Raw genomic sequence first — 26,810 nt, 5'->3', positions numbered from 1 at the left:
TCCATCTCTGTTCTGTTGTTTAAGGCAGAATGTTTTTGCTCTCTCACCTGAATTATTTGTATATTTCTCTCTGATTCTGTTTAGCCATTATTGTTGCAGGCTTAGTAGTAAAAGACCTCTTTTACTAAAGGTAACTGTAGTGCACTCGCATTTGTGTGCCTACATGTGTAATGTGTAAAGAGTGAGAAAAATAACCCTTTCCATCTTATTATGTGTCACATCAAATTATGTGTTCAGGTATGGCAGGCTAGAGGAAAATAAGTTTACATGGATTAGTTTTAATGTTCAATTCTTTCAGGTTTAAAATACCTTTAAAAAAAATCTTAAGTGTTTTTAAGAATAGAGCAAGACTTGAAAAATTGGGGGATAATACTAGTTGGATTGAATATAACTAAATTTCTAGTCCAACCTCCTAGTGAAAGTAGCATTAATTATTAGCTGAGACCAAGTTTTATCCAGTTAGGTTTTGAAAACTTCCAAGAATGGAGACTGCACAACCTATCTGTAGAGTCTTTTCCAGTGCATCACTGTCTTTGTGGTGAACAGATTTCTCTTTACACCCAGCAGTCCAAACCTCTCACTTCAGCTTATGCCCACTGCCTCTCATTGTCCCATGCAGCATTTTGGAGGAACCAGGCTCCATTTTCTGGGGAGTTTCCTGCAGGTCCTGGCTTTGGCCTCCCCCAGCTGCTGTCTTCTGCAGGCTGAACAAGCTCATTGCCTCAGTCTCTCCTCACAGGCCTTGTGTCAGTGCCATGGAGTTTGATCATCTGCACAATCCCTGCACAATCCTTTGTTTGTCTGTAGCCCTCCCTAGGAACCAGGCATGATGTAGTAGAACAGAGGGTTCGTTGTTGTTTGGAGTGGTTTTTTTTTTTTGGTATTTGGTTATTCCTGTACCTCTTGTCCTAAACTTTTTTGCTGTTTTATATCAGTTAAATAGTTCTATATACTTTTTGGTATGTCACCTTCAATTTAAACACTTCTTTGTCATGCGTTTGTTGCACTGGAGGTGCTTGTATTGGAGTTGGTTGAAGAAATGTCAGGTCAATGAAGGGATACTTAACATGGAATGTACAATACTGAATGTACTGAATATACAATAACAGTGTAGGTATTGATGTTGCTGCCACAAAGGCCTTATGCTTCTCGAGGGGATCAGTCCAAAAGCAGTTACTTTTAAGGGAGTATAGAACAGAGTGATGAGTAGAAAAACATACTTCAGGTACCAGGCACCCTCTCTGGGCAACCTGTTCCGTTGTGCTCTGATAGAGACATTTTTCCTAATGTCAGTCAGAACATCCTAATCTGTAACTTGTGGACATTGTCACTTCCTTCCCCTGGAGGACTTACAGGATAGATTGACAATGGAATATGTGTTCCATATGCCTATGCTTTTTTTTTGGTTCATAATTGTAGGTACAAAGTGACCAGAAGGCAATGTGAAAAGTAATTACCAAAATAATCAGGGCTATCTCTTGAAATTTCAGAACTCAACAGATGAGAAGGTCAGTGAGGAAAGGCAGTGGCTCTTTGTGCAATACTTCTAATTTAGGTTCTAAGTGCTTGATACACAGCTGTTTAGTAAGCTCAGAATAACAAAGAACTGTTTGAAAGAGGATGGCTCTTACTGGCTGCTGTGTAATCAGAAGCTGAGGGCTGGTTAGAAGATGATGGCTACAAGGGAGGCCGTGCGTCTTGTAACTGGTTTCCTCTGGAGAGAGCAGAGCTGCTGAAAATGGCTGGACTGGGTGTGAACACTGCTGTGTTTTAACCACTTCTGCTGCTGCCAACTATTAATGATAGGTATGACTGCATTGTGACTAAAAATGTAGAAATATCTGGAGTGTTGAACATAAGTTTGTTCATTATTGAAGTGACTATAAATTTGGGGTTGTAACCTGTTTCAGACGGAGTTGGGGACTGCAACATATTGCATCCAAAAGGAGTGGTGTCCTTAAAATCTCCCTTATGTGCTTATCTTGGGTTTTTCTATTCCTTTTGAGCATTTGTATTGCTTATTTGATCATGTTTCAGCTTTCTGCACATCTTTCTTTAATCCAGTTTTCTTCAAGTTCTGCACCTTTTGGTGTAGCACAGATGTTGTTTTCCGAACTATTTTTGAGGTAGTTTATTTTTTCAGTCAGGCATCCACATTAAGCTCTTTAAATCTCTCCCATGAATTGCTTCATTGATTCAAAATTCTGTGGTATAGGAACACTGGAGGTATTTCATTAATTGTACAGTAAGATATATGCTGGTGGCAGCCATAGGGCTGTATGTTGCAAATTCATTTCCCTTTTGAGTCCTTTTAGCCATTGCACAAAATTGTCTTTCTGCCTGCAGTGACTGCACCAACAGTAGTGGTTATCTCTTCCTCATAGCAGCTCCACTTATTGTCCTTGGAAGGTGAGATTTCCAAAACTACTAATCCATAACAAGTACCATAATTTCTTTTCTTTTAGTAGGAGTTGAGAAGTAAGTGTACTCCTTTTCTAAGATATTTTATCTTATAATACTTTTATAATTTCCTCCTATGTGTGCCTGTGTACCTTTATAACATATTTTAATTAAAAAGCATTATTTGTGGTATTTCCTTTGTTTGTGTCCAGTGGGAGCTGGTGGGATGAATGTTTCCAGAAGGCTTCATTTTGCATAGATTGCTGGGTGGTTCCCTTCCTGCATCCTGTACAGTGTGAAGCCTCATCTTCTGGAATGTCTGTCTGATCCAATAAAGTGTTTGGGGAATGCAGTTACATGGAATCACCTGGGGTATAAATCCCCTGCAATAGTCTGTTGAATGTTGGGCTCTGTCAGGATTACAAACATGTGGAGGTGCTTGCATTCTACAAGTTTCATCTTGAAGATAGAAGCAAATCTGCATTACTAATTTTTAATTTGTCTTTTCTTCCATGTTGTTTCTCCATCAAGGCAAATGGTTTTTGGCTTCTTTTAAAGGACAGACTTGAACTAGTCTCACATTTCTAGAGGGATGTTGGTCAATTGTACTGCGAAAGAAGTTACATTGTTGTGATTGTAACCTTCTTAGGACCTGGATAGTATTGAAGAATAATGTTTCTTTGGCCATAAAGCCAAAGCCTCCTTCCTTATTGCTGTCCTAATCCTAAAAAATGTTGCAGATAATTTTTTTTTTTTTTTTAAGCACTGACAGCAGCAAGATAATATCAGCAAGTGAGAATATCAGTTCTGAACAGTCAGTCTGTAGGTAAGAAAGGGATGGTGTTAAATTCCAAAATAATTATTTAAGTTTTGAAAACATAATTAGTATTTTTTTAAATGTATTTTCATATTTATGTTACATTTGTACCTCAGTGCTGTTTCCTTGCATTTTTGTACTCCTGGCACTCCGACATTTAGTCTAGCTACCTCACTGGGATTAAGAAACAACAGGGAGCAAGCTGGAAGAACAAGGCAGTTTCCTTTCCTTCTGTATAACATTTAGGTAATTTCTAAGATACTTTAGTAAATATTTAATTTGAAAAATTATTGTCCTATGCTTTTTTTAAAGTGTAGATTAATAAGCTTGATTTCTAGTACTGTGTGTTTTCTTGATTATCTGACCTTAAATGTTACTGTTTGGTTTAGAGGTTGTATATTTCAATAATGGCCATTAAAAATTTTTTCCTTCATAGGAAATTGTAGCAAATAGCACTGGAAAGAGCTACCTCAGGCCTTTCTCTGGGCTTTTAGAAACAATATTTTTAACATATTTTTATTCCAACATATGTCATAAGTACTCTATAAAACCTAATCAGGGAAACTGGTACAATTTGTCCCAGTGCTTAATTGTTCTTCCCTCTAGACAGATTTTTCCTGATGTCTACTCTAAATCACTTTGACCACAATGAAGTCAGTTGCAAGCTTTTCTGACTTTCAGCCTCTCTTGCTTTGATTTTTTTCTCCCCTCAACATGTGTTTGTGAGTTTTTAATTAACTGATAAGATTCTTAGAGTCTTATTTTCTTCAGGTTTGAACTTTATAATCTTTCTAGTGGAGAAATTAAAAAAAAATATTAAACATTGTCACTTCTAAATACTCTCTAACTTGTGTGTATGTTTCTTAGAGTGTGGTGCTCCGGCATATATTTCTTTGAAATGAGTGGAATAGAAAAATGTGGTTTGCAGTTGTGCTGTAGTTGATGCTTTTCAGTGCAAAGACATAGGGGATTCAGTGTTGTGCTGCCAATTCAGATCAGCTTGCTGTTCACTATAACTCATTACAACACCATTGAGTCCCCTTGGAAGTACTTTGTTCCCTTGCCAAGATCAAATATTTGTATACTTGCCATACATTTGGAAGTCGTGTTCCTATGGAATATATGAAGTCTGCTCTTGATGGAAATACATGAAACCATCCTTGAAGCTTCAAAGTTGTGTCCTTTGGTCAAAGGCAACTGACTGCTGTCTCCCATTGCTTCAGAAGACATTGAACTGGGTGGAAGTGTCTTGTTGACAATACAGTTAAGGACAACATGTTTTGTTCAGGTTTTTTTTTGTTTTAAGCTCTGTAGACATTTTCTACATGTCATGTGTCACCCTGCCCTGAAAAGTTTTGAGATCAGGTTTCTTTTCTACTGCAAGTTGTACAAGTTTGTTTCTTCTCTGTACTCAAGGAGTTCTATTTTCTGTTTTGTTTGTTTGTATTTTCTGTAGTTCTGGATTATACTTTAGTACATTCATTCACAGTTCAATTTTGGCATGGTCATGTTAACCATGTAATCCTAGTTAGTGTTCCTTACTCTTGTATGTCTTTTGCTCCTTGTGCTTGTTCACACAGGCTGCCTGTGGTGAGATGCCTGTGCTTCAAATCACACTTGGGGGCATTTTTTCCCCTGCAGCACTCATACAATTTGTGCTTATCCTCCCTCATGTTGCCTTCCACATGAGGGGACAAGAACAGCAGTACACTCGATTTCTGAATTTCTCTGCTGATGAAGATCATCAGCTGGACACTGTCAGGGTGGTGTCTCCTCAGGTTCAGGGCTTCTGCTGAAGCTTCATGGCGACCCTGCATGGATGGGTCTGGAATCTTTCTCACAGGGGAAGCCCATGGGATTCTCTGCCTCACCTCCCTGTTTCTGCTCTTGCTGTGCTGCATCTGCAGCATGATGCTCCTTCTTCCATCATGGGCATGCTGGGTTATCAGGGGATATCAAAAGTACAGCAATCTTCCTGGGTTGTTTCCCCTAGGACCATTTGCCAGATGGGATGTAGCCTTCAAGTTGTGTTTTGAAAAACCTTGTGGTAGAATATTTGGATTTCTCTGATGTGTGGCTGTTGAACAATACACTGATTTTTAATATCAAAAACCCCTTTTTTCTTTACGGAAAATATTACTGTGGTGTTGACTGGGTCTTGTCTTTCTTAGAGAATAGCCTTAAATTATTTTCTTTTTTTTAATTTAAAAATATTAATTTAAAAATTATTTCTAAGGCTAAAACTGTATTTTTCTAATCACAGAAGAAGGTCTTGGGACAATAAATATATTAGCATTATACCAACCCAAAACCTGGCTTTGTAGTAGGAAGTAACCAACATATCTGGAACATCTCTACAGGAAGTGGGATAATTAATGAATAAAGCTAGGTAGGTGCTTTTGATAGATGGAGTATTCCAATAGTCAGGGCTGGATGTCACCTTATGCAGTGCAGGTTTGGAACAGCAGAGGGTACTGTTGGTGTAAGATAAAAAATGAGGTTTTTCACACTGAGTTTGGAATTTTTCTTTCTCCTAATATGTTAGTCATTGGAACTGTTGACATGTTATTAGTTGTTGTTGGATCACTGCCCCGTTTTCAGAGCATTCATTTATGGATTTACTAAGTAGTTTTGTGGAGAATCCCCCAATTAATCCCCCAATTAATATTAATGTTTTCTCATTAGTTTTGAAAAGTGCTTCAAAGATGTGTATTCTGATACAGTTTTTTTGTCCTTCAGTGTTGAGGAAGGACTGTTTCTTCTTTCTTCTTGATTGAGGAGTTGATTATATTGGAACTTTCCAGAGAGTTTTTCTTCTGCAGATAAACTGTAAAAAAACAAAACAAAACAAAAAAAAAAAAAACCAGTAAAGGCTTGGGGACAAAGTTGCAATTATTCCATCTCTTGTTGGACAGCCCTGCTCTCTCCTCCTGTGTTTTATTTACCACATTCTTGCACAGTCTCTGGCTGCTGTTCACCAGAGTTGTGTTTTATTTGAATGTCAACAGGTGGGCTGTTATTTAAGACCCACTTTTAAGGAATGTTACCATTTTGCCAGGGATCATTTCAGTTCCGTGGAAAGGACCTGAGCTTTCCAAATCTAAGTTTCTGAGAGTACAGTTACATAGTGTGTTGATTTTTGTGGTAAATCTGCTCTAATTGACTACTTAATAGTAACATTTTTAAGGACTATTTTTTGTGACTTCTATCCCATACTTTTTCAATGATCCAATTTACCACCTCCCCTTGCCCTGTGAGCAGTTGTGATGGCACAGCTGTGCTAGGGGCAGTTGCAGTGATGTGTTGGGCCACACAGGATGTGAAAATCTCCTGAATTTTGCTTTGCTGTGAAAGTATCCTGTGTGGCCTTGAGCTTGGTGTTAATTTGGGGTTGGAATTAGTAATCCTGATGGAAGTGAGACCCTTTCAGTTTGGTCACTGCTATATTCTGCCTGTAGTGTAAAGTACTTATGGAAATGGTTTCAAACTGAGAGTGTAGGTTCAGACTGAATATTAGGAAGAAATTATTTATTGTGGGGGTGGTGAGGCACCAGAAGAGGGTGCCCGGAGAAATTGTGGCTGCCTCATTCCTGGAAGTTTTGAGGGCTATGTTGGACAGGGGTTTGAGCAACCTGGTCTAGTGGAAGTTGTTTCTTCCCATGGCAGGGGTTTGGAGCTAGATGGTTTTTAAGATCCCTTCCACACCAAAACATTCTATGGTTCCATGAAATTCTGGCATGGGCTTATTTAATATTAAGTTGGCAAAAATAACTACTTTGCAAAACAGAAAACCTCACTTACAAAGTGATATTAGCCACAGTGTCAGAACACACCCCTTGTAGGTATAAGGCATAATAGGTATAGTAGCAAACTCACTGAAGCACTTCATGTGCTGAGTCTACCTCTCATCGTGGTTTGTCCTCATGGTCCTTCATTCTTCTGCTTGTTTCTGGGATGGCAGGTAGCTTTTAGTGATGGGATCTGTTGGGAGCAGAAAACAAGATGCCTTGTAGGGGTGGAGCTACAGTGGAGGGAGGAGTGGGTAGAAAGGTATTAATGTGCCTTGGGGCTTTGGCTGCAGGAAACACTGCCAGCACTGGCTGTAACTGTGTTTTGAAACCACTTGCATTCTTTGTGCTTCAACCCTCATCCTTGTTTCTACAGCTTGAGCCAGCTCTTTCTGTTTGACTGATGGCATAGCAAACGATGCCAGCCTACTGCAGAAGAGCAGAAAACCAAAATGGAAAGTCATCTTGCCAGTTTGACCTTTCAGCCAGGGCAGTCCTTGTGATGGCTCAAAGGAGGGGGCCTAGGGGAATGCCTGTTTGGGGCTGTGGAGGGAAGCTGTGCCTTCTGTGGCATAAATATATAAATTTTCACTAGCAGAATGCAAGGCATTAATAATCCACCTGCTTGAAATCTTCTGAAGGGTGGAATTTGGTGGGGGAATTTGTCAGTGCAGGACACTTCGGTCATGTTGAATATGTTTAACAACTCTAGAGAAACTGCAGAGATCCTTCAAACTCCTGGCCAAAACACCATAGTCTGCACATTGTATTTAACTGGCTGCCCTTCTTGTGAAAGCCAGTAGTAAAACCCAGTTTGTTATGGGTAATAATCATGATCTCAGCAGGATTGTTGGATTTTCACACCTGGACTCAAATAGTAGCCATTAGCATTATATTTCATTATACTGGGAATGAAATTCTTTGTAAGTGAGACCTAACCTTGTAGTTATTATATTTACCCTGTGCTCTATTCAGGATAAATTGAGTTCTCACTTTTTTAAGGCATTGTTAAGAATTTTTTGCCTGGCATCATCTTACCAGCAGACAGGAAGGTTTGTCTTTTTTTTTTGCAGTTGATTCCTCTGCATTTAATTTTTTCTGAAGCAGTCTCAATTGAGGGGCAATACTTGCACTAAAATCCTAAGAGCAATACTTATTTAGAACACAAGGGTGTTTCACAGAATCATAAAATAGTTGTAACTAGGAGGCACCCCCATACTACAGATGTGTTTTTTTCCTTAGGTTTAAACAAAATTTCCTGCTTTTCAGTTTGTTCCCATTGCCTGTTGTCCTTTCACTGGGTGCCTCACCTCTGAGCTCATCTCTGCCTTCGTTAATCCTTCCCATCAGGTTATGTTACTGAGATCACCCTGAGCCTTCTGTGCTCAAGGCTGAGCGATCTCAGCTCTCTCAGCCTCCCCTCATGGCAGATGCTCCAATCCTTTAATCATCTTAACTTGCTGGACTTGTTCCAGTGTGTCTCTCTAGAGGGGAGCCCAGCAGTGCCCCAGCCCTGCAGCAGAGCCCCCGTGGTGCTGAGCCAGGCGAAGGGTCCCCCACCGTGGGGCTGTGGGCTGCCTTTGTGACCAGGGCATGCTGCTGGCTGGTTCAGCTGCTCCATCCAGATTCCCAGGTTCTTCTCTGCAAAGCTGTTTTCCAGTAGGTTGGCACTCAGCCTGTAGGGCATAGTTATTCCTCTCCAAGAGCAGGACTTTGCATTTTTCTTTGCTGAACTTCATGAGATCTGCCTGCCCATTTCTCCAGACCTTTTCCATATTTTTTTCTTGGCAGGAGGCCCACATTTTCTCTAGTTTTCTTTTTACTGCTCAGTTGCTTGTGGATGCACTTCTTGTTCCTGACTGTTTTCAGCTCCAGCAGGATTGACATTCCCAAGTCTGTCTTTGTGAACTAGGGCAGTGTCTCTGCATTTGTCCCTGCTCACCTGACCCCACTCCCACCTCTTGTGTGCATTCTTTTTATATCTGAGAATTGTCAAAAGCTCCCTGTTGATCCATGTAGGTCTCCTGATACCATTGCTTGATTTTCTGCACATTAGCTCTATGATTCTTGAACATGGTGGAGGTCATTCTTCAAAGTGAGCAAACTCTCCTGCACCAATCTTCTCCCAAGGCCCAAATCCTGTGGGTTTTTCTGAAGCTGGTCCCTGAATTCTGCTCTTGTGAAGCCCAGACTTATGATCCTGCAACATTTATTGTTTTCTTTGCCTTGGTTCAGGTTTAAGGTGCCTGGCAACTTCCCTGGCTTTAGTGTCAGCAGTCTGCATTTATTGGAGGTGGCCAGGTCAGTGTTTTAATCAGAACTAGTATTTCAGTATCAGATATTCATACTTTGAGTGAATCAGACAGACCAGGTGTGGATATGTGCTAAGCGTTCCTGTAGAAGGCTGGTATGTTTTTGGGTTTTTTTAATGTTCTTGACTTATATTTACTGATCCATCTGTTCCTTATGTGTGTTGGTCTCATGTGCCAGTGCTGGTACTGATACCATTAATGTTTCCCATTCCAATTGCTGGTCACAGATTTACCTTAGAAAAAAAATTCCATGTAGTTAGATGCCATTAAAATGACTCATTTTCTAGACCCTTTCTCATTCCCTTAATGGGGCTTAAATTTGCACAGTCTGCTGTACCCTGGATTGTTCTGACATCATGGTATAACTCAAAGAATTTCTTCCTGCTAAACCTGCCCTATCCCACACATATCCGTAAAAGAAAAAACTACACAACTAGCCTAGAAATTATATAGGCTGTTCTGTTTGTTACAGCTCCAAAATCTCCTCAATATCTATGTGATCATTTATAAGTTTAATGTACCACGGGTATGGCCAAGGTATGATGGGATTCTGGCAAGTGATCTATCTGCTTTTTCAGGAGTGGTTTTCTCAGTGGAATTTATCCAATGCCTTTCCTCAAGTTCTGCATCTTCTCCCAACACCCCATTATCTGTAAACCGTGGCTCCAGTTACCTGTAAGCAGTGGCTCTACCAGATGATTTTAAAGGAGAGTGGATACACAGTTCTAAAATGCTATACCTCAGACAGATCCTAGTTAGTATCAAGTACCCTGGTTATGACAGATGGTGAAATGCTGGCAAAAGTGCTTGCAAAGTGATTTGGGAAGGCTCTGCTTGCTGTCATTCACTACTGCCAAATTAGCTTAATTAAAACCAGCTGTGGGAAAGTGCTCTGCTGCAACTGATAACTTTGTTTCCTTCTCTGAAGTCTTGTGGGCCTGGGGCTGGTGATAACGAGTGCTCGGATGCAGTGAGGATCTTAAAGTGGTTGCAGTACTCTTACATATGTGCAATTTTGAAATTGGCCCTAAATCCTGCTTTTGGCTTGCATTTCTCCATATGGAGTCCTTGGCCTTGCGATGCTGAGGTTTGTGTATCGCCTTGAATAGCACCTACTGTGGTTAGTGTTGCCATTTCTTGATTCGGTTTGGGAGAGTTGGTGGGCATGTTTGTTTTAGTATGGTTTAAAAGGAATGTCAAGGTTATCCAGCCTGAGAAAGTCACTCTTTTATTACAGTTTAAAAACCTTATAAAACCTAAGAACCTCTTCCTCTACAACCAGTCCCTGACTTTAAAACCCAACAGCTTAAGCCATTCAACACAGCTTGCCTTTTCCGAGTGACCAGCAGTCCTTTGTGTTTTGTGAACTGCTGTCTCAGGCTTCTGCAATATTCTTTATTTGTAGAATGCCCTACTCATTGCTATCTCACTTCCCTTAATCCTCTCCTCTCTTTCCCTATCATCTGCTCAGTTGTGCAGGCAATTTCCTAGTCAAATTTAGGGCCAAAAAGTTGCCAACATTGATGACTTGTCACAAACCAAGAAAAGGCCTTTTTCTATTTCTGAGTTGATCCCACACCTGCCAACATCAAGCTGTTGGGTTTTTTTGCTAGTCAAATAAACTTGTGTTAGATGAGGCAGCTGTTTTAGAATAAGGTTAGTAAAATGACTGTTGCCTTTTATAAGGAGTTCCACTAGTGGAGTAATCCAGAATTGGTAAAAGTCTAAAATTTGTGAATCCCAGTGAGCCTGTGAAATCCTGGCTGGAAGCATACTTCAGCAGGTGGCTGGAAATGCTAATAAGAAATGGAGTCTGTTGTGGAGCGCTGTGGAAGTTTTGTCTTTCTGAGATTACAGTAGATTTTCTTTGTGGAAATTGACTTAGAAAGGGAGTTGTTCTTGGCATCTCTCAATTTCTGAAGTTTCAACTTTTAATGAAGTAGAGTTGGCAGTTTCACAGGATCTTCAACACCAACAAAAAAATGATGCTTCAGTGATGCTGCTATACTGGATGCTGGATTACTGTTCTCAAGGAAGTCTATCCCTTGTCTTGATATTTTCAATAAAGTAGTCCATTGATGTGGATTTTTTTTTTTTTTTTTTATTTTTTTTTTTTTTTTCTGGTTTTGGGGTGGGCTTTCATGTTTTGTTTTCTAGAGGCATTTTAATTGTAAAGATGCAAGAGACTGTGGATTTCCTGAATAGTCTCACCAAATACATTTGGATGTAGTGTAGTTCTCTGCAGTTCTCTGGTATTTTACTGCCTATTCCAGTTTTGCACACAAGCTTTGTGTCACTGTAACCTTCACTCTGCTGAGGATCTTTTTGATAGAATTTATCAATGATCAATAAAAATTCTTGTAGCTGGAGGTGAGACTGGCATTTTTTTTTTATGTCCTTTTACCACTTAGAAGAGTGGCTGCTGACTTTTAGTCACTGCTGCCTTGGAAACTACCCTATGAGTTTTTTCTTTTTTTAGACAGGCTGAAACACTTCAGGGAGGTGCTCAGCAGTTTAATTCCATTGATCCTAGACTGCAACCAATGTTTCTTCTTACTTAACCTTCTGGGTGCCTTGGAATTATTTTAATGCTTTATTTGGTTGGTTGCCTTTTTTTTCCTCTCACTGGCTTCTTTCTCTGCCAAGTGCTAATTTAAAGGGATTCATTGTATTTTTCTATGTGGTGTGATAGGAGGAACACTTTTCTTTAGATTGTCTCCAGCTGTATTTGTCCAGGGGCTGAGTGGTGTATGTGGTGATCAACTTCCACTCCTGCAGCTGCTATTTCAATAAGATTTTCATTGTCCTGCAATTTCAGCACATAGAAATGAGGCACTACTGACAGTGTGTAGTGCATCCCTGGGTTATTTTTCTTATGCTTTGATGAACTCTTTTTTAAAAAATTAAAATCAAACATTTGTGTAAAAGAAAATAATAGGAAATGAGAATATATGTACTGTTCTGTAACTGTGGTTCTTGTTTTGGAGTTTTTTTTTTCCTCTGAGTATGGGTGCTTTCATAGTCAAGCAGATATTCTGGGAACACCTTTATTTCAGATTTGCTCATGTCAGTGTTTGGTTTAGGATGTGAAAGTTTTTGTGTAGACATGCCCTTTGTAGACCAGTTAGTGTATCAGTAAGTAAATTGCTCCTCAAGCCAGTCAGCTTGGGAAGAATTTATGCTCCATATCTCCGAGTATGTCTGCTACCTATAAAATCACATACTGTGTAGGATCTCTCAAATCAAAATTTTCATTTGTAAGTCTCAGCATGTTTTGGAAACTTAGTAAGTTTTAGGACTTGATGGGCCAGAAATCTCTTCAAATTTTGGAATCAGTTGTGGCAATGCTGTTAAAAGTTAAACAAATTCCCACAAACTTTCCCATGGCCCCAAACTACAAAATACATGAGTGAAAAATGGATCCAGCAGACTTTCTGTTCAACATCACCTTTCATGTTAATAAATGATCTAGGTCCTTGCTATGCAAAATAAATTCTAGTGTGGTCATTTTCTAGACAAGATGCCTCTAAAAAACTTGTATTCAGGAGATATTTTAGGTTTCATACCTCATACCTTACTCCTTCCTGTGATTTGTTTGTGCTCCAGGCAGAGACAGGAGAGATGACAAATCTCACTGTAAAAAGTCTACATAGGACCTTGTTGGCAGTTATTGTGGTAGTTGGGCCAGATATTGTGTGCTTTAAAGTTTTGGGAAGCTTTTGACCACTGGCTAAAAATCATAAGTTGTAGATCATTTTCAAACAAACTCAAGAATGTGAATTTCCTGATGGAAGTATTTGTACTTCTGCTTTTGAGAAAGGAAGGGTTCCTGAGAGTTAGTTTGGAAAACAAGGTGGTTTTTGCATGTGAGGGAAAGGGAGGAAAAAATAGTTGAGTGGCTCAGTAGGCATAAAACCAAGACCAGTCTATTATAATAGTTGTCCTGATTATCATTAATTGTGTGTAAATATCTTTATGTAAACCAGAAAATAGTGTACATCAGCCTTTCAGAGTTCTCTGACAGTTGTGTGAGTATATGTAAATTTGAGACACAAACTGTATTTTATTAAGGTAAAGGCCCATGTCCTTGTTTAGAAAAAATGCTGCAAGACTAAAGCAATTTATTTCAGATTATAAATGCTTTGTGTTTTATAGTATCTAGGCTAACAATATATGGGGTTTTTTTGCAATATGAAAATACAGAATTAATTTTCTCTGTGCTATGTAATTCTCCAACTGCCAGTACCTATTTTCTGTCTTGCAACATAGATTGTTATCTTCAAAGAGAGAAATTGTACTGTTTTGTAATTTATTGCATGTTCTTCTATGGAATTTGGGAGTATGACTGATTTTGTTCTACAATAGTAATTGAAACCAAAATATGAGGTTTGTCTTAGGAGGTCATGAGCTCCTTAAAATACTGAGAATCTGTTTGGGATTAGCTATAAAGGATTTCTCATTGTCAAGAAAATAACTTCTTGGATACCAGCCTTATTGGTAGAGTTTGGCCTGGGTGTTTTTTTGACTTTATGGTAGTTCTGAACCTTCTCTGGAGTTGTGCCCCTCAAAGCCAAGTATAACTTCATTGAATGCCTGCAGCACTTTGATCTCACCTTGTCCTTTTTCTCTGGAACTGCCCACCTCCCTTCTGGAAAGTGCAAGGTAAGGAGCAGGTGCTGTTGGCCTTCCCCTGGGACAGGGAGCTGTGATGGACACGGAGGAGCTGCCTGTCCCTGATGCTCAGTGAAGCACCGTGTTGATCATGGCTCTGCAAAGTTATGTAGTAGATCCAAATAAATACTGATCTTATGAGCAAAACATACCAGCCCTTCCTGCCACCAAACAGTTATTTGGGCACTGCTGGAGACAATAGCAATGTAATGTCCTTCTGGAGCATTTGCCAGCTGGCGCAGGATACCACATCTTTTCATTCCATTCATTCATTGCAGAATAAAGAAGATTGCCATGCTCAAACCATTTTAAAACTACATCTGTTCAGAACATGATTGTTTTTTCTTGTTCAGTTAGTTTACCACTTCATAACAAATGTCCGGATGAAAAAGGAGCAATGCACAAAACAAGTGTAAAAAGGTTGGTTAGGTTCCATGAAATTCATAAAAATTGCCTAAAGAAATGTTACTACGTCCCTCAAGTTCAGTATCACTAAGAGAGCTGTATTTTCAATTAAGTGACAGGAAATTGAGAGGTGATAGAGAATGACTTTTCTGTTTACAGTGTAACCACTAGACCTTGATGCCACATTAAATTCTCCAGACAAGTGATAATACTTTGCTATATCCATTCTTAGCTTTCAAGCCTTTTATCCAAGGGTCTTTGGAAAAAATCAGATTGTTTATTTTTATGGATGAGAAATAATTTAATCAAAGGACTTGTTCAGGGCTGCATGGGTTATGGCAAAATTACCCCAGTTGGCTGTGGCTTAGTTTGCAGAGACTCAGAGCCAGCTGTGCCTGCCCTCCCTGCAGCAGAGCTTGTGCTGAGCCTCAGTGCTCTGTGTCAAGTTTCCCAGTGTCCAGGCTGTAGCACAAAAGGACCTCATGTGCAGAGTGGATGGCCAAGGAATTTGAGTTCAGATCTAAGTCAGCTGTCAATAAAATAGGTATTTTGGGTCAGCCTCAAAAGTAGAGAGAGAACCTATTGACCTTCCTCAGCACTGTGTGCTTTGTAAATGGGCATTATATTTAAAGAGATAGTGGCTAGAGCAATAATGCAGAAACTTTAATTTGTACAGTGCATAAGTGAATTACTGTTAAGAATTAAATATTTCCATTATTATGATGTCGCTCAATGATGTGTGTTCTCAAATGAGGATGAATCTTCCCTCATTGGTACGTTACATGAAACAAGCATTGTCATGATCCCACATTGCTGTACCAAAATAAGTATAGCCAGGTGGCACACAGGACAGGCATTCAAATTTAGTGCAGCCTTTTTTTAAGACAATTTATTAAACCCAGAGTTTATTGGAAATGTTCTTTACAATCAGATGTTTCCTGTTGCTGAAGAGGTGTCCTGTTGCTGAGTGACTTTTCTCTTCCCATAAAGTTTTGAACTTTGAACTGGGTCACCTATCAGCTGTGGACAGCACTGGACTGAAATTCTGCATGTGTTTTGCTTGCCAAAACTTGCAGCCCCTCTATTTGCTGCTATTAGCTTTCTAATCTGTGCTTAGGAAGTGTGCCTGTACTCTGTATGTGTCTTTATATGTAATTTCTCATCTTAGATATTGAAAATGTTAGAACTATGCTGCTCAAACAATACACTTGAGATCTAACTCCTTGTGGTGTCTAAACATAGGAGCAGTACTAATTGCTTTTGACAGAGTATGTGTATAGGAGCTGAGATTATCAGTGAGAGTGGTATTACATGTGTTTCCTTTGACCTTCACTGATGCTGTGTGAAGTGGAGCTTAGGTGATGTCTTATAATTAGTGCCTTGAGTTTTAGACTATGAATATGAGTCATTTGGAACATCCTTGAACTGTGGTACAGAAGATGTTATTGTAGTGACCAGTGCCCTTAACACAGAGCCATTTCACTGTGTTCAGAAAAGAAGGTGTTAAGTAGGAAAATCCCTGGCACTATGGAAGAAAGAGCTTAGTAAAGCAAAATAGACCAAGCTGGGGGAACGGGGAGCCCAACATTAATGCAAAAGTAGGATACTTAATAAGTTAGTAGGATAGCACTTGTCATTAAACTGAGTAAATTACTTAGCCCTTCCCTAAATCTATCTTAAGCACGCAAAACAATGTGTTAGGAAGTAAAGGTTGCCCTGTCAAGGAATTTTTAGGTGCAGACAGTTATGTTTTACTGAATCTGAGGAAGAATATTCATACTTTAGATATTTAAGTGAGATCTCTAACACAGAACTGAAATTATTCAGTTCCTTTCGGTTCTTTGGATATAGGAATTATTCAGTATGTTGCATAGTCATTATAAGAGAGGGTCTTATTCAAAATATTTTTTCTTTAGGGCAAGAGATGGTCTAAGATCTTGCCAAGTGAATCCTGACAGTAGAATGTGTTTGAGAGTGCTTTTGCGCACTTAATTTCCTGACTGGGTGAAACATAAGAATAGCTTATGTTGTTATTGATAACTTTGTCAGCAAGTTATGAAGAGTTTAATGCATTAAATATTCTTTCTCTGGTATGTCTCATTCCAGAATATTGATCTCAAACAGAAAAAATTTGATGTCTATTGGGATGTTTGATCCTATACTTTTCAGTACTCAGCAGAAAAAGGGAGACAGATGAATGACAGACCCTTAAGGGTGTTCTTCTAATTCTGTGATAAAAATGAAGCACCTAATTTTTTTGTTTTCATTCTGACTCTGAATAAAAATTTTGTTGGGTAATATTACTGCAGTTGCCATCCTCAGGCCAGCTGATGGAGCTCTGCAGGATACCTAGTCTCTGATCAAACTCTGGAGGTAGAAATTACATTAGATGTTATTAAATACAGGTTGTAGTTCTGTAGGAATCCATCAGAGTATCTGGAGAACAGGGGTGTATGGAATGAAAGACATTGATTATGCATATAAGAAAGCAATACAGACCTCAGAGCTTGAGCATCTGAATAAGAATGTGCCAAATCACAGCCTTAAGTTTAGATGGGTTCTTGTATTCCCTGTTTGGCTCGGCCTGTAGAGTGTGTTGCTGTAATGGTATGTGATATTGAGGCTGTATTAGGCCTTTATTATTAAACTCTTATAACTCCAGTGGGACTGACAGTTTGTGGTTTCTCAGGACCACTTCCAAAGCAGCACGCAATCATGTTGTTTTTCTTGGGGAAGTTACTTTATTGCTGAAGTCTGGTTTTGCTTGCCTTTATTTATTTATTTATTTTTAAAGCCTAAACAATCCTCTCCCAAAAAATAGATAAGTTATTGGTTCAGCTTCTTTGGTTTCCAATAAGTTGAGGCAAATATCTGTAAATCCTTGCAGGGAGAATCTGTAAAAAAGCAATAAAAAGTTAGTAGAGGGACTTACTATAAAAATCTTAACTGGAATTTTGAAACAGCACTTAGGTAAACATACAGTTTATATGCAGTTCTTGTTTGAATGTGGATTATATTTGCGGTTCTCATTATGTATTGCCACTGCTTGTTTTTTGGTTCACATATTGCATTTTCTTCAATAATGAAATCAAAGTAAGGATAGTATTTGTATTGGAAATGAATCCATGTATTTGCTCCTACATGATTTTAAGAACTTTACACTATTGGGCTTTTAAAAGCTGTTTCCATACATCTCTTCAGTGCACTACCCACATTAAGCATTTATCTATTGATGTGCAGGGAGTGTGAAACTTCAGATGTTTTTCAGCATGGCTTTGTTTGTCTCTTACAATTCTACAGTTTGTTGGTGAGGATCATCACTCATTTGTGAAGACCCAAGTCTTCATTTATTTTTCTGTTCAGAAACTAGAGTACTGGAAAAGATACAGCAGTGTGTTACAAGTAGCAGATGAATACTAATCTGCTGTCCAGAAATGCCCCGAGCTAAGGTGCACAATATATGCAGCAAGAAGGATGATTTAATTTACCCATCTTGGAGACAGGGGAGTGTGGTGCGCAGTTACCCAGGCCCTGAGAAACGTAAGGGGTTAGCAATGCTTGAAGTGCATCCCTTGCCTTGAAATACAATCAGTCCACACACCTGGATGTCTTAGCTGGAGTGTGGTGTAAGTGCTGCAATAAATGTAGTCATCACAGATTTGCTTGCAGGTGAGTTTTTGGGGGTTTGGTTTTTTTTTGGTTTTGTTTTTGCTTTTACTACAAAACAGATCTGTGCAAATCCAGTTATGTTCCTTTGAAGCTACATTTAGCTCTGGGTCTGTATGGAGCATTGTTGGGAATGAGTTTAAATTTGTTCCCAGAGCAGCATTGAGGGTCTTTGAAGAGTCTATCTTCGAGCTCCTTTTTTCTGAATGTAATGGGATCCTTGTGTTGGTTTCGCAGCAGTGGAACAGGGTTTCATACAACACTCCTCACACTCCAAAGGGGCTGTGATGGAGTGCATTCAGGTAGCCCTGCACAGGACTGTTTTGTGGGGGATGAGGAAGCAGGTTTATATATTTGGTCCAATTTGTGATGCTCTAACTGGATGGTGGGAGTGAGGGGAAAGTGACCCAGAGCATAGGTGCCAGTGCAACTTGAACCCAAAGTTGACAAAAAGTGACCCAAAGCAACTTTGCAATCTGGCTGGTGAGGTCTCAGCCATCATTATTCCTGGCACTGAATGCCTTCTAAATAGAGTGAGTGCTTGTGCTGTCTTTGCTTCTTCTGATGGGTTGGATAAGATCCAGAATTACATTTGGATTTTGCTATATCTTGTTGTTTTGGTTTTTTTTTTTTTTCCTTTTCTTTTTTAAGCTGCTAGAGCCACTGAAAAAAAAGATTGTAGTTAACATAAAAACAGATGTAAAAGACTGGCACTGTGGCGTGTGCTGTACATATTGGCAAGTTACTGTGTGTCAGATTTCATGATTTAGGCATAAAGACTGCCCTTCAGTTAAAGCAGGAGAAAAAAAATCTAAGCTTATTTATGGAAGTAGGTATCTTAAAAGTTGGGGACTGCTCCTTCAGGCACAAACAGTTCCTGACACCTAAGCAAGGGTGCATGTAAGTGGGTATGTTTTACATTGTGTCTTAATGAGTTTTGAAATATTAAGCCTTTGAAGATTGCCTTTGAAAGGTAGAGCACATTCTGGGACTTGGGGAAAGGCACTGGGTGCAGACAGAGCTGCCACTTTGTCTCAGCAAAAAAGATCCCCTAGAAAGCCAGGAGGATTTTGAACTGAGCGATGACTGAAAGAGATTTGAAAATAGAAGCAAAGAAACTTTTTTCCTTATGTTTGTGGAAGCAGAACTCAGTGTATTTGCAAGTAAATCTGGCTTGCTTCAAAGAAATGTTTATCTCCAACTTCTGACAGAAATAATCTGTAGCTCTGAATTTGGATGTGAGTAGCTTTTGGGGTAGAAGAAAGGTGACATCTCAGCTTTCTTCAGGTTTGTAGTTTTTTCACTTTTGGAGAGCTAATATCAGAAATAAACACAGTGCTTTAATAAAGACCCTTGTTTATGATATTACTTCTGGAGGTTGAGGAAGAGTTGACTATTATACAGGTTATTCACAGTCAATTTGATTAGTTGAAACTAATAGTAGCATGAAGGACTGGTTTGGAAAAGGGAGCTCTTAATCTACTTGTAAATTGCTTTTTTTATATGAGGAAGATAATGTTCTCAGTTAAGGGAATGAAACATTAAACTCTTTTTGTGGGTTGCGATAATGTTAATTTGGTACTTGCAGTGCTTTTCAGCCATTCTTAGATAAGTCCTAATATTTCATGTGCAGTGTTTGAATGCAAAATATATTTCAGAAAAATTAACAGCTTTTAAATTTGACATTAACTACAAAGCAGTACATTATGTTGATAAAAATATCAACAGTTTTTTAAAAGTAGGACCCCACAGAGATACTTTAAAATTGATGGCAAACGAAGTTAATGCAGTTAAAATGAATTAAACTCCTTGCTATTTAGAATAATATAATGATGTCTGAATTTTATTCCCAAAAGAGGAAATACAGTTGTTAAGTCCAGATGGATTTTTATTTTTGTTGGAGTAAGTTTTGAAACTAGTTATGTCTTCTTTTTGATTTTTTTAAATGTTACTACCATAGTGCTGGATCCAAGACAGCACAGACCTTCTTTTTCTAAATTCTTTTAAAGCCAGTCAAATTAACAGTCCTTTATTAAAACAACGGTGTTTATTTTGAAAATTAACAGTTTCTTATTGCATTTTTAAGAGTTGGAAAATAAGCATCAGAATAATGTAAAATATAGAGAAGACAAGGGCTCAGTCCTAGTGTCAAGATATTTTCAGCTCTAACATGGCTGTGATTGTAGCCTGCCTAAATTTCAAGTGATGCAGCAGGAGGTTAAACTCTTTTCAGCAGGCTAAGTCTTCTCGTGCTTGAGCTTTTTGCCTCGCACTGAGCCATTGCACCTTGGCAGCCTTTGTGGTGCTGCAAAGGATGTGTGATGAGTTGATCACATCTGAAACCTGAGTGACAAAGAGAAATGTCAAAGGATTTATTTACATGAAGATGAAAGGCAGTTCAGCTATTGCTGTGTCGATTTAAAGCTTCTCAGGCCATAAAATTATTAATCCTATTGTGGTGGTTTGTTCTTTTTTGCATTTTGCCCATTGGCAATTTATCTCTAAGTCCTGAGCCCAATTTTGCTCCACTGGTAGGGGAATAGAATTTGGTAGTCTTTCTCCTTCAGTTATGACTTCCATGAAAATAGATGGCAAACCAGGAGGCTTACTACCAAAATAAGTCTTGGTTTGTCTCAAATAAGCATAAAGCTGGGAGAAAGTTCCATTATTGAGCATGATCCCATAATGCAACTCTACTTGGAACAGAATATCAAATTATTACTAATAATTTTTCAAATAGATTCTAGGCTGGAAGAGTCCTATATGAGGAAAGTGTATGACTAATAAAGGGTCTGGATCATGTGGTGAGCTGAGTGCAAGCAGGCACTAAAGGTTTCTATGTGGCCAAATGTCAAGTTGCATATATAAAAACTAGGGCCTTTAAACCACATTTAAGGCAAAGGGTGCCCCATCATATTAAACAGTGACTAAAAGTGTTAGGTACTAACTAGTGAGCAAGAGTTGCCACTTCAGTCATGGATAAAATAATTGTTGTGATTCCCAGAAAGAAAAATAAAAGGGTTTCAAATAGAGAGGTTATATTTTCTTGATGCTTGGCACATGTGCTGCATATAGTGCAAAAGTGAAAAGATATTGATGAATTGAAATGCACTGAGTTGGAAGCCACTACTGTGAGTAAAGATGTGGGAAACATGGTGAGCATGGAGTACAAGGAACACAAAGTGCTTGGCTTAACAAACTGTTTCAGGGAAGAACTGATTGTAACAGGTGAATCTCCTAAGTGGGGATAAAATATTAGGAATATATCTGATAAGAAAAAAACTCTTTAGGCCAGCAAAGCATGTTATAATTCAGTTGACCAAACTTATTAGACATAAAATGAAATTCTTTTCAATGACTTGTGGCTACTTCATTGGTTAACAGCACTGTGATTTATTGCATACTCCATTGTTCTACCTCTGGTAGGTGCCTGTTGTTTTGTCTGGTTGGTGAAGAAGCTGTTTTGCTTCCTGGCAGAAGGGAGCACAAGGAATTGCTTAAGCAAAATAACAAAGAATGTTACAGCAAGAAATGCTGCTGAAAGAAAGGGGAAAATGAACTTGTACTCTTGTGTTACAGATTCAGTGGTTCTTTCCTTTGACTCCGTTGGACATACAATAGGCTCAGGTACAACATTGCCTTCTTCTCTATCTCCCACCTCATGACAAGGCTTCTACTTAATTGGACATGGTAGCCATGTTGGGAGGCACTGAGTCAGACTTCTGTGGGAATCAGCCATCTAGCCAAAGGGTAAATAGCTCCTTTCCCAAGTGCAAAGGGAGTTTTAAGAGCCTTAGTACAACACAAGGATTAACCTTCGGGACTCTTCCCTTACCCAGCGAGGAAACAACATGGACACATGTTGATGATGCAGTTTGTCCTCCTTTTCTCATGTGAAAGGCACTAAGATGATGTCACCTACCAGCTGAAGAAAAACTATTTCATGCTACTAGGATAGTTTCCCAGCTAAACAAACAGTTGAGTTATTTGAGGAAAGACATTAGGAATGCTTCCAGGAAAGAGAAGATGAAAGTGTCCTAATGAAAGTGTCCTAAAACCAATAAACCAATAGGGTTGGAAACTTTTTTTTTTGGGTGGAGATTGAACCCAGGGCAAATCCTTCCCAATCTCATTGTGTTTGGAACCTAAGCATGACATACAATTAATTTGGACCAGAAATCAAAAAATTCTTTTGTGCTGGGGGCACTTCACAGGATCAGTAACTCTCCATTTGGCTGTGTGTAATGTGCAAGCTACAGCCAAGGCAAACCATAGTAAGCATGATACTTAACGAAATTCAGTTTACAATATGTATATAATGATATATGAAGTGCGAGGGGAAGTTAAGAATTGCTCTTATATCTTTAAACACCTTAACACTTAAAGATAGGGGTATTTATTGTTTTCCACAAAACGCAAAACCTTTGCTTGGATTTTTTTTTTTTGTTTGTTTTATCATGCTTGCCAGCCTTTCCTCTTAGGTTTATAGGGGGAACATGCTGCCTTCCAACATAGCACCTGTCTTCTGCCTGCACACTTTGAAAGAGAGCCTGCTGCCTGACACTAACATCGACACTTGAACACACATCTGATTTACTAACCCCTGAACTAGTGGTAGTAACTTTGTTTAAAACACTTCAAAATTTTTATACTCTCCCTGTATCTCTTCTAAAACTTATATCTGGAAACAGATCTATTCTTAGTGCATGATCTGCTGTGAGAGTATCTCTAGTGTGCCAAATGGATATGTTTTTGTGTGTATGGGGGGAAGAAACCCTCTATTAATTCTCTCTTACTAATTAATGTGTCATAACTGAAGTGTGTTGTTGTCTGTCTCCTGTATTGGGTGGTTGTCTCTTCAGTCTGCAGAAGTAGGGAGGAAGTTACATAGGTTTGAGATACCTTTGCTTGAATTTTAACCACAGCTTTTGTGTCTATGGAGTTAACCATAAATGTTTCCACCAATAGGAGAGTAAACTTAGTGATGAAAACCAGTTCAACTGCTCTGTGTCTTTTGGAGTTCTGTTAATATGGAGGGTGGGAGACAGGCTCATGTGAGCCATTGGACTGCCTTGGTCTGTTTTAAAAGAATTGGTCTTTATTCTGCTTGCATTTTACAACTCAAGCTTGGATTGGTTAGGAATTGAGACAGTAAGACTTGATCTTTTGTAAACCCTTTCACTGCAACAAGACTGACTTCATTAAAGAAACATAAAGAAAACTCATATATTTGAGAAGGGAGGCTCAGAAATATCCAAGAAAGCTGTACATTTATTGTTCTTGTGTTTAGTACTTTGCACTTACTGTGCTGCAAACTTCACCTTGCTCTGAACTGGTATGTGTAATAAGATGTCAAGATGTGTGATATCTGTCCAACTGAGGGATAGCTTTCCTTGTTGAACAGGAAGGAGAGAAAGAAAAACTGTGGCTATTGTGCTTCCGCTGTCCATCCCATCTCACCTTGCTGCAGACCCAGGAAAAGACAGAGCCCAGAAAGAACCCACAGAACCCATGGCAGCTCCAGGCCCAGCCATTCCCAGTAGGTGATGTTTCAGCTCAAGTTATATGCTTTGAAACAGAAAATTACATATACCTTTCTCGTTATTAGTCAAAACCAGCTGAGAATAATAGTCTCCCTGTTAAGATTTCATGGTGCTTAAAATTGGTACTTATATTTGCATACTAAATGGCTTAAAAGTGCTTTTTAGTGCCATGTGAAGGGCAATGTCTTGTTGCAGCTTCTGTATCATACTTGAATTGAGTGTTTGTCCTTATCTTGGCTTTCCCCTTAACTTTGTCCCACATGCAAGTCTGTTTTCAGAAATGCTGGAAATCTGTCCTTATTCAACTCAGATTAATGACACTGTGTAGGTTTTTCTGGATAATCTTTCTGAACTGAGTGTTCAGAAGCTCATCTGGCTATGGTGCTTTAAAGCTATGGAGCTTCATAGGAGATTATTGGGTAGAGGGCATGCCAAATGTGTTTTAAGTGAGGCTGAACCATGAGGTTCATGCTGAGGTCCAGCCTTCACAAGTCCAGATGTTTTTGTAATTCTCTTCATTGCTGTCTCTTCCCTTAAAAGATAAAGCTTGAGCAGCTGAGATAAGTGTTTGATGTTATGTCTTGGCCAGTGTTTCAGCTGAAAGCATTTCAGAAAGAAGGGGTGTCATGCTCTGAAGTTGGGGAAACAATCAGGTTGCAGGGTGTTTGAGGAGACCTAGGTTTCATTCACTTGCCATAGGCAGCTAGTGCTCCTTTTAGTTTTGTCTTTCCTCTCTAGTTGCTTTGTTTTACTTTGTTGCTACCAAATCAAACATTGGACCTTGAAAGTTAGATTTATACCCCTGCTATTTTTGTTCAAGACTTTTTCCTACCTCCTGTGTCTGACAGCAAGCTAAATTTTTCTTCTCTAAGCCTTGGATAGGAGTGCACTGGATGTGCAAGTTTCCCAGATGCTACTGTGCTTGCTGAAAATACTGAATGCTTTTGGACTGTAGGCTTATGCTCTTGTTAGACACATTTGATTGCAGCACTGACCGCTGATTCATAGCAGATATTCTCATTTGCAGGCTTAAAAGGTTCTAGTTCCATCATTACAAGAAACCAAGTGTTATCTAGGTCTTGCTCAAATTGTTTGCATGTATTAACTCTTCTGGGTTTCTAGACTTTGGTTTACAGTAGCTATCTGCTGCAGCTCATGTGCTTGCAAAATCATGCTTCCAAATGCTGAGTTCACACTTACAGTGGAGTAATAATTTGAGAATTTAAATCTGTGCTTATTTTGGAGTTTGCTGTTAGTGATTCCTTAAGTTAAAGTCCCATAACCATTTTGGGAAAAGCTGTGAGAACTATGAAGGAAACTTGCTCTGTTTCATTTAGCTGCTGGAGATGCTCAGATAACCATTTTTTGAAAGATAAGAATAACCCTGTGTCTGTCCTCCAGAGTGAATTTGGTGACTATGTTTTGGATGGAGAGTGGTATGGATGGAGGCCAGGAATAGAAATGCAACTGAATGAAGTATCAAATGAGTAGAGTAGTGATAGATTTCTAGCATAAGACAGAAACATTGACTTGCAGAAGCTTCCTTGCTGTTTATTTGATTTCTCAATGATACTCTGATAATACAAATGTCTGCAGTTGCAAACTCTGATATTTCCTGGATTTTCAGGTGAGTTGTAATTAACTTTAGGTGTTTTTGGTTTCAGGAAAGCAACTTTAATTAATGTTTGGAGCTGATGTGGTTCTAATGTGTTGGGGTTTTTCAACCAAATTGCATTTCTGTCTCAGCACTATGTGATAATGATGTGAAAGGATATATGAACTTACTATGCTGTATATTTCTTCATTCCTGTAATGTGGAAAGAAACAAAGGGAAAACACATGTATTTTCTCTTCTGGTTTAAGTGGCTTTTTTCTGGAGAAATGCTTTTTCCTTTTCATTTTTGATTAATGAAGTTCTACTTCATTCTTTATTTTTCTGAGTGTAGACTGTGGGAGCTGCTTGAGTCTTTGCCAGCAACTGTCATGGAGCAGTTTCATAGTCCTTATGTGACTTTGCCAGCATGTTCAGTATCATAATCTGTCTTCTTATTAATGCTCTATTCCTCCAGTTGAAAATACAGCTGTGAATGATTTGAGGTGCAAATGTCAAGAAGTAGCTTAATGAATGATTCAAATTAAAAGTATTTCAATGGAATTTTTCTCTCTCATGTGACATCTCTGCATCAAATCAGCACATCTTGTAAGTCATTAAAAGCCAGTATAGATTACTGCTTTGTTAATATTGTTCTTGACTTTTATTAGGAAATATGATAAAATGTATAGAATAAAGAGTATGCTGGGAGACTCAGTAGGGCAGCATTAACTCCATTTGCCAAGTGGACTCATGGCAGTAATGGAACAACTGTTTAGCAAAGGCTTGAAACAGATGACTTCCTGAAAAAAGTGAAGGGGCACATGCAGATCAAAGGAGGAAATTTTTCATCTTCTTATTGGAGTCTTTCCTAAATTCTGCTTAAAGCAGTCAGTTATTGCTTTTCTACCATTGGAGGTTGCTGTAGTTTTATTAGGATGTGTAGGTGTAGATTGGTGATGTAAGCTTCTGGTACTGGGCTGCAAGGGCTGAGCACTTGGCTTTACAGGTGTCACTTCTGCTCCTTCTGTGATTGTTACAGAGCAGGGAAAGGCACCAGGGACTGGGCTTTGTCTTACCAGTTTTCTTGGTGTTTTCCTTGATGTCACTTGGCAACCTGGAGAAAAAGGCTGGTAAACGCATATGCAAAAGTGTGAGTGGGGGTGAGGGGGAAACTGAAAGGCAGACCTGCATGCAGTCCATGCAGGGCTGTGCTGAGAAGCTTGGGTGGCCTCAGCTTTACCACTCCTGAACTTGCCTTCACAGTCTTTTTTATTCCCTGGTTATTTAAAGAGAAGATAATGTTTTCATCTGTAAATTCCATCACTGAAGAGGTTAAGGTGAAAATCGTAAGGAAAGGGTGCAACATTAAGTCTTTGTTTATCCATTACTTTGATTATTGCTCAGTAGTCCTGACTGCTATTTTTTTAACTTTGGAATAAAAGCTTTCTTTTGTCCTTTTCAGCTGATCCATTTAACATGACTTTTTTTCATTAATTCTTTCTTGTCTCTTGAGTTCTAGCAGAACTATTTACATTGTTGAACTTTTATAACTGTCCATATGTGTTTTCTTAGTCCAAGGTGAATGTGATATGTTTGGCCTTCTTTATTGCAGAA

At 38.9% G+C, this 26,810-nt stretch overlaps 1 protein-coding gene across 4 annotated transcripts in view; it reads left to right on the top strand.

The window, feature by feature from the left end:
• The window catches only part of ST3GAL3 (ST3 beta-galactoside alpha-2,3-sialyltransferase 3), a 174,231-nt gene that overhangs the window by 15,489 nt on the left and 131,932 nt on the right, over positions 1 to 26,810 (top strand). For 2 of the 4 annotated variants that reach the window (XM_021528189.2, XM_077785375.1), the window contains exons 3-4: positions 21,639 to 21,686; positions 23,464 to 23,598. The exons of 1 other annotated variant lie outside the window; for it this stretch is intronic. In XM_021528189.2, the coding sequence (XP_021383864.1) occupies positions 21,639 to 21,686; positions 23,464 to 23,598 (183 nt within the window). The remainder of the gene's footprint in view (positions 1 to 21,638; positions 21,687 to 23,463; positions 23,599 to 26,810) is intronic. One more of the 4 variants, XM_021528198.2, reaches the window with a different exon arrangement.

The sequence above is a fragment of the Lonchura striata genome, chromosome 9 (assembly GCF_046129695.1).
Source record: "Lonchura striata isolate bLonStr1 chromosome 9, bLonStr1.mat, whole genome shotgun sequence".
NCBI classification, from domain to species: Eukaryota; Metazoa; Chordata; class Aves; order Passeriformes; family Estrildidae; genus Lonchura; species Lonchura striata.
The sequence above is the reverse complement of the archived record's forward strand: the minus strand, read 5'-3'. Positions and strand labels throughout refer to the sequence as shown.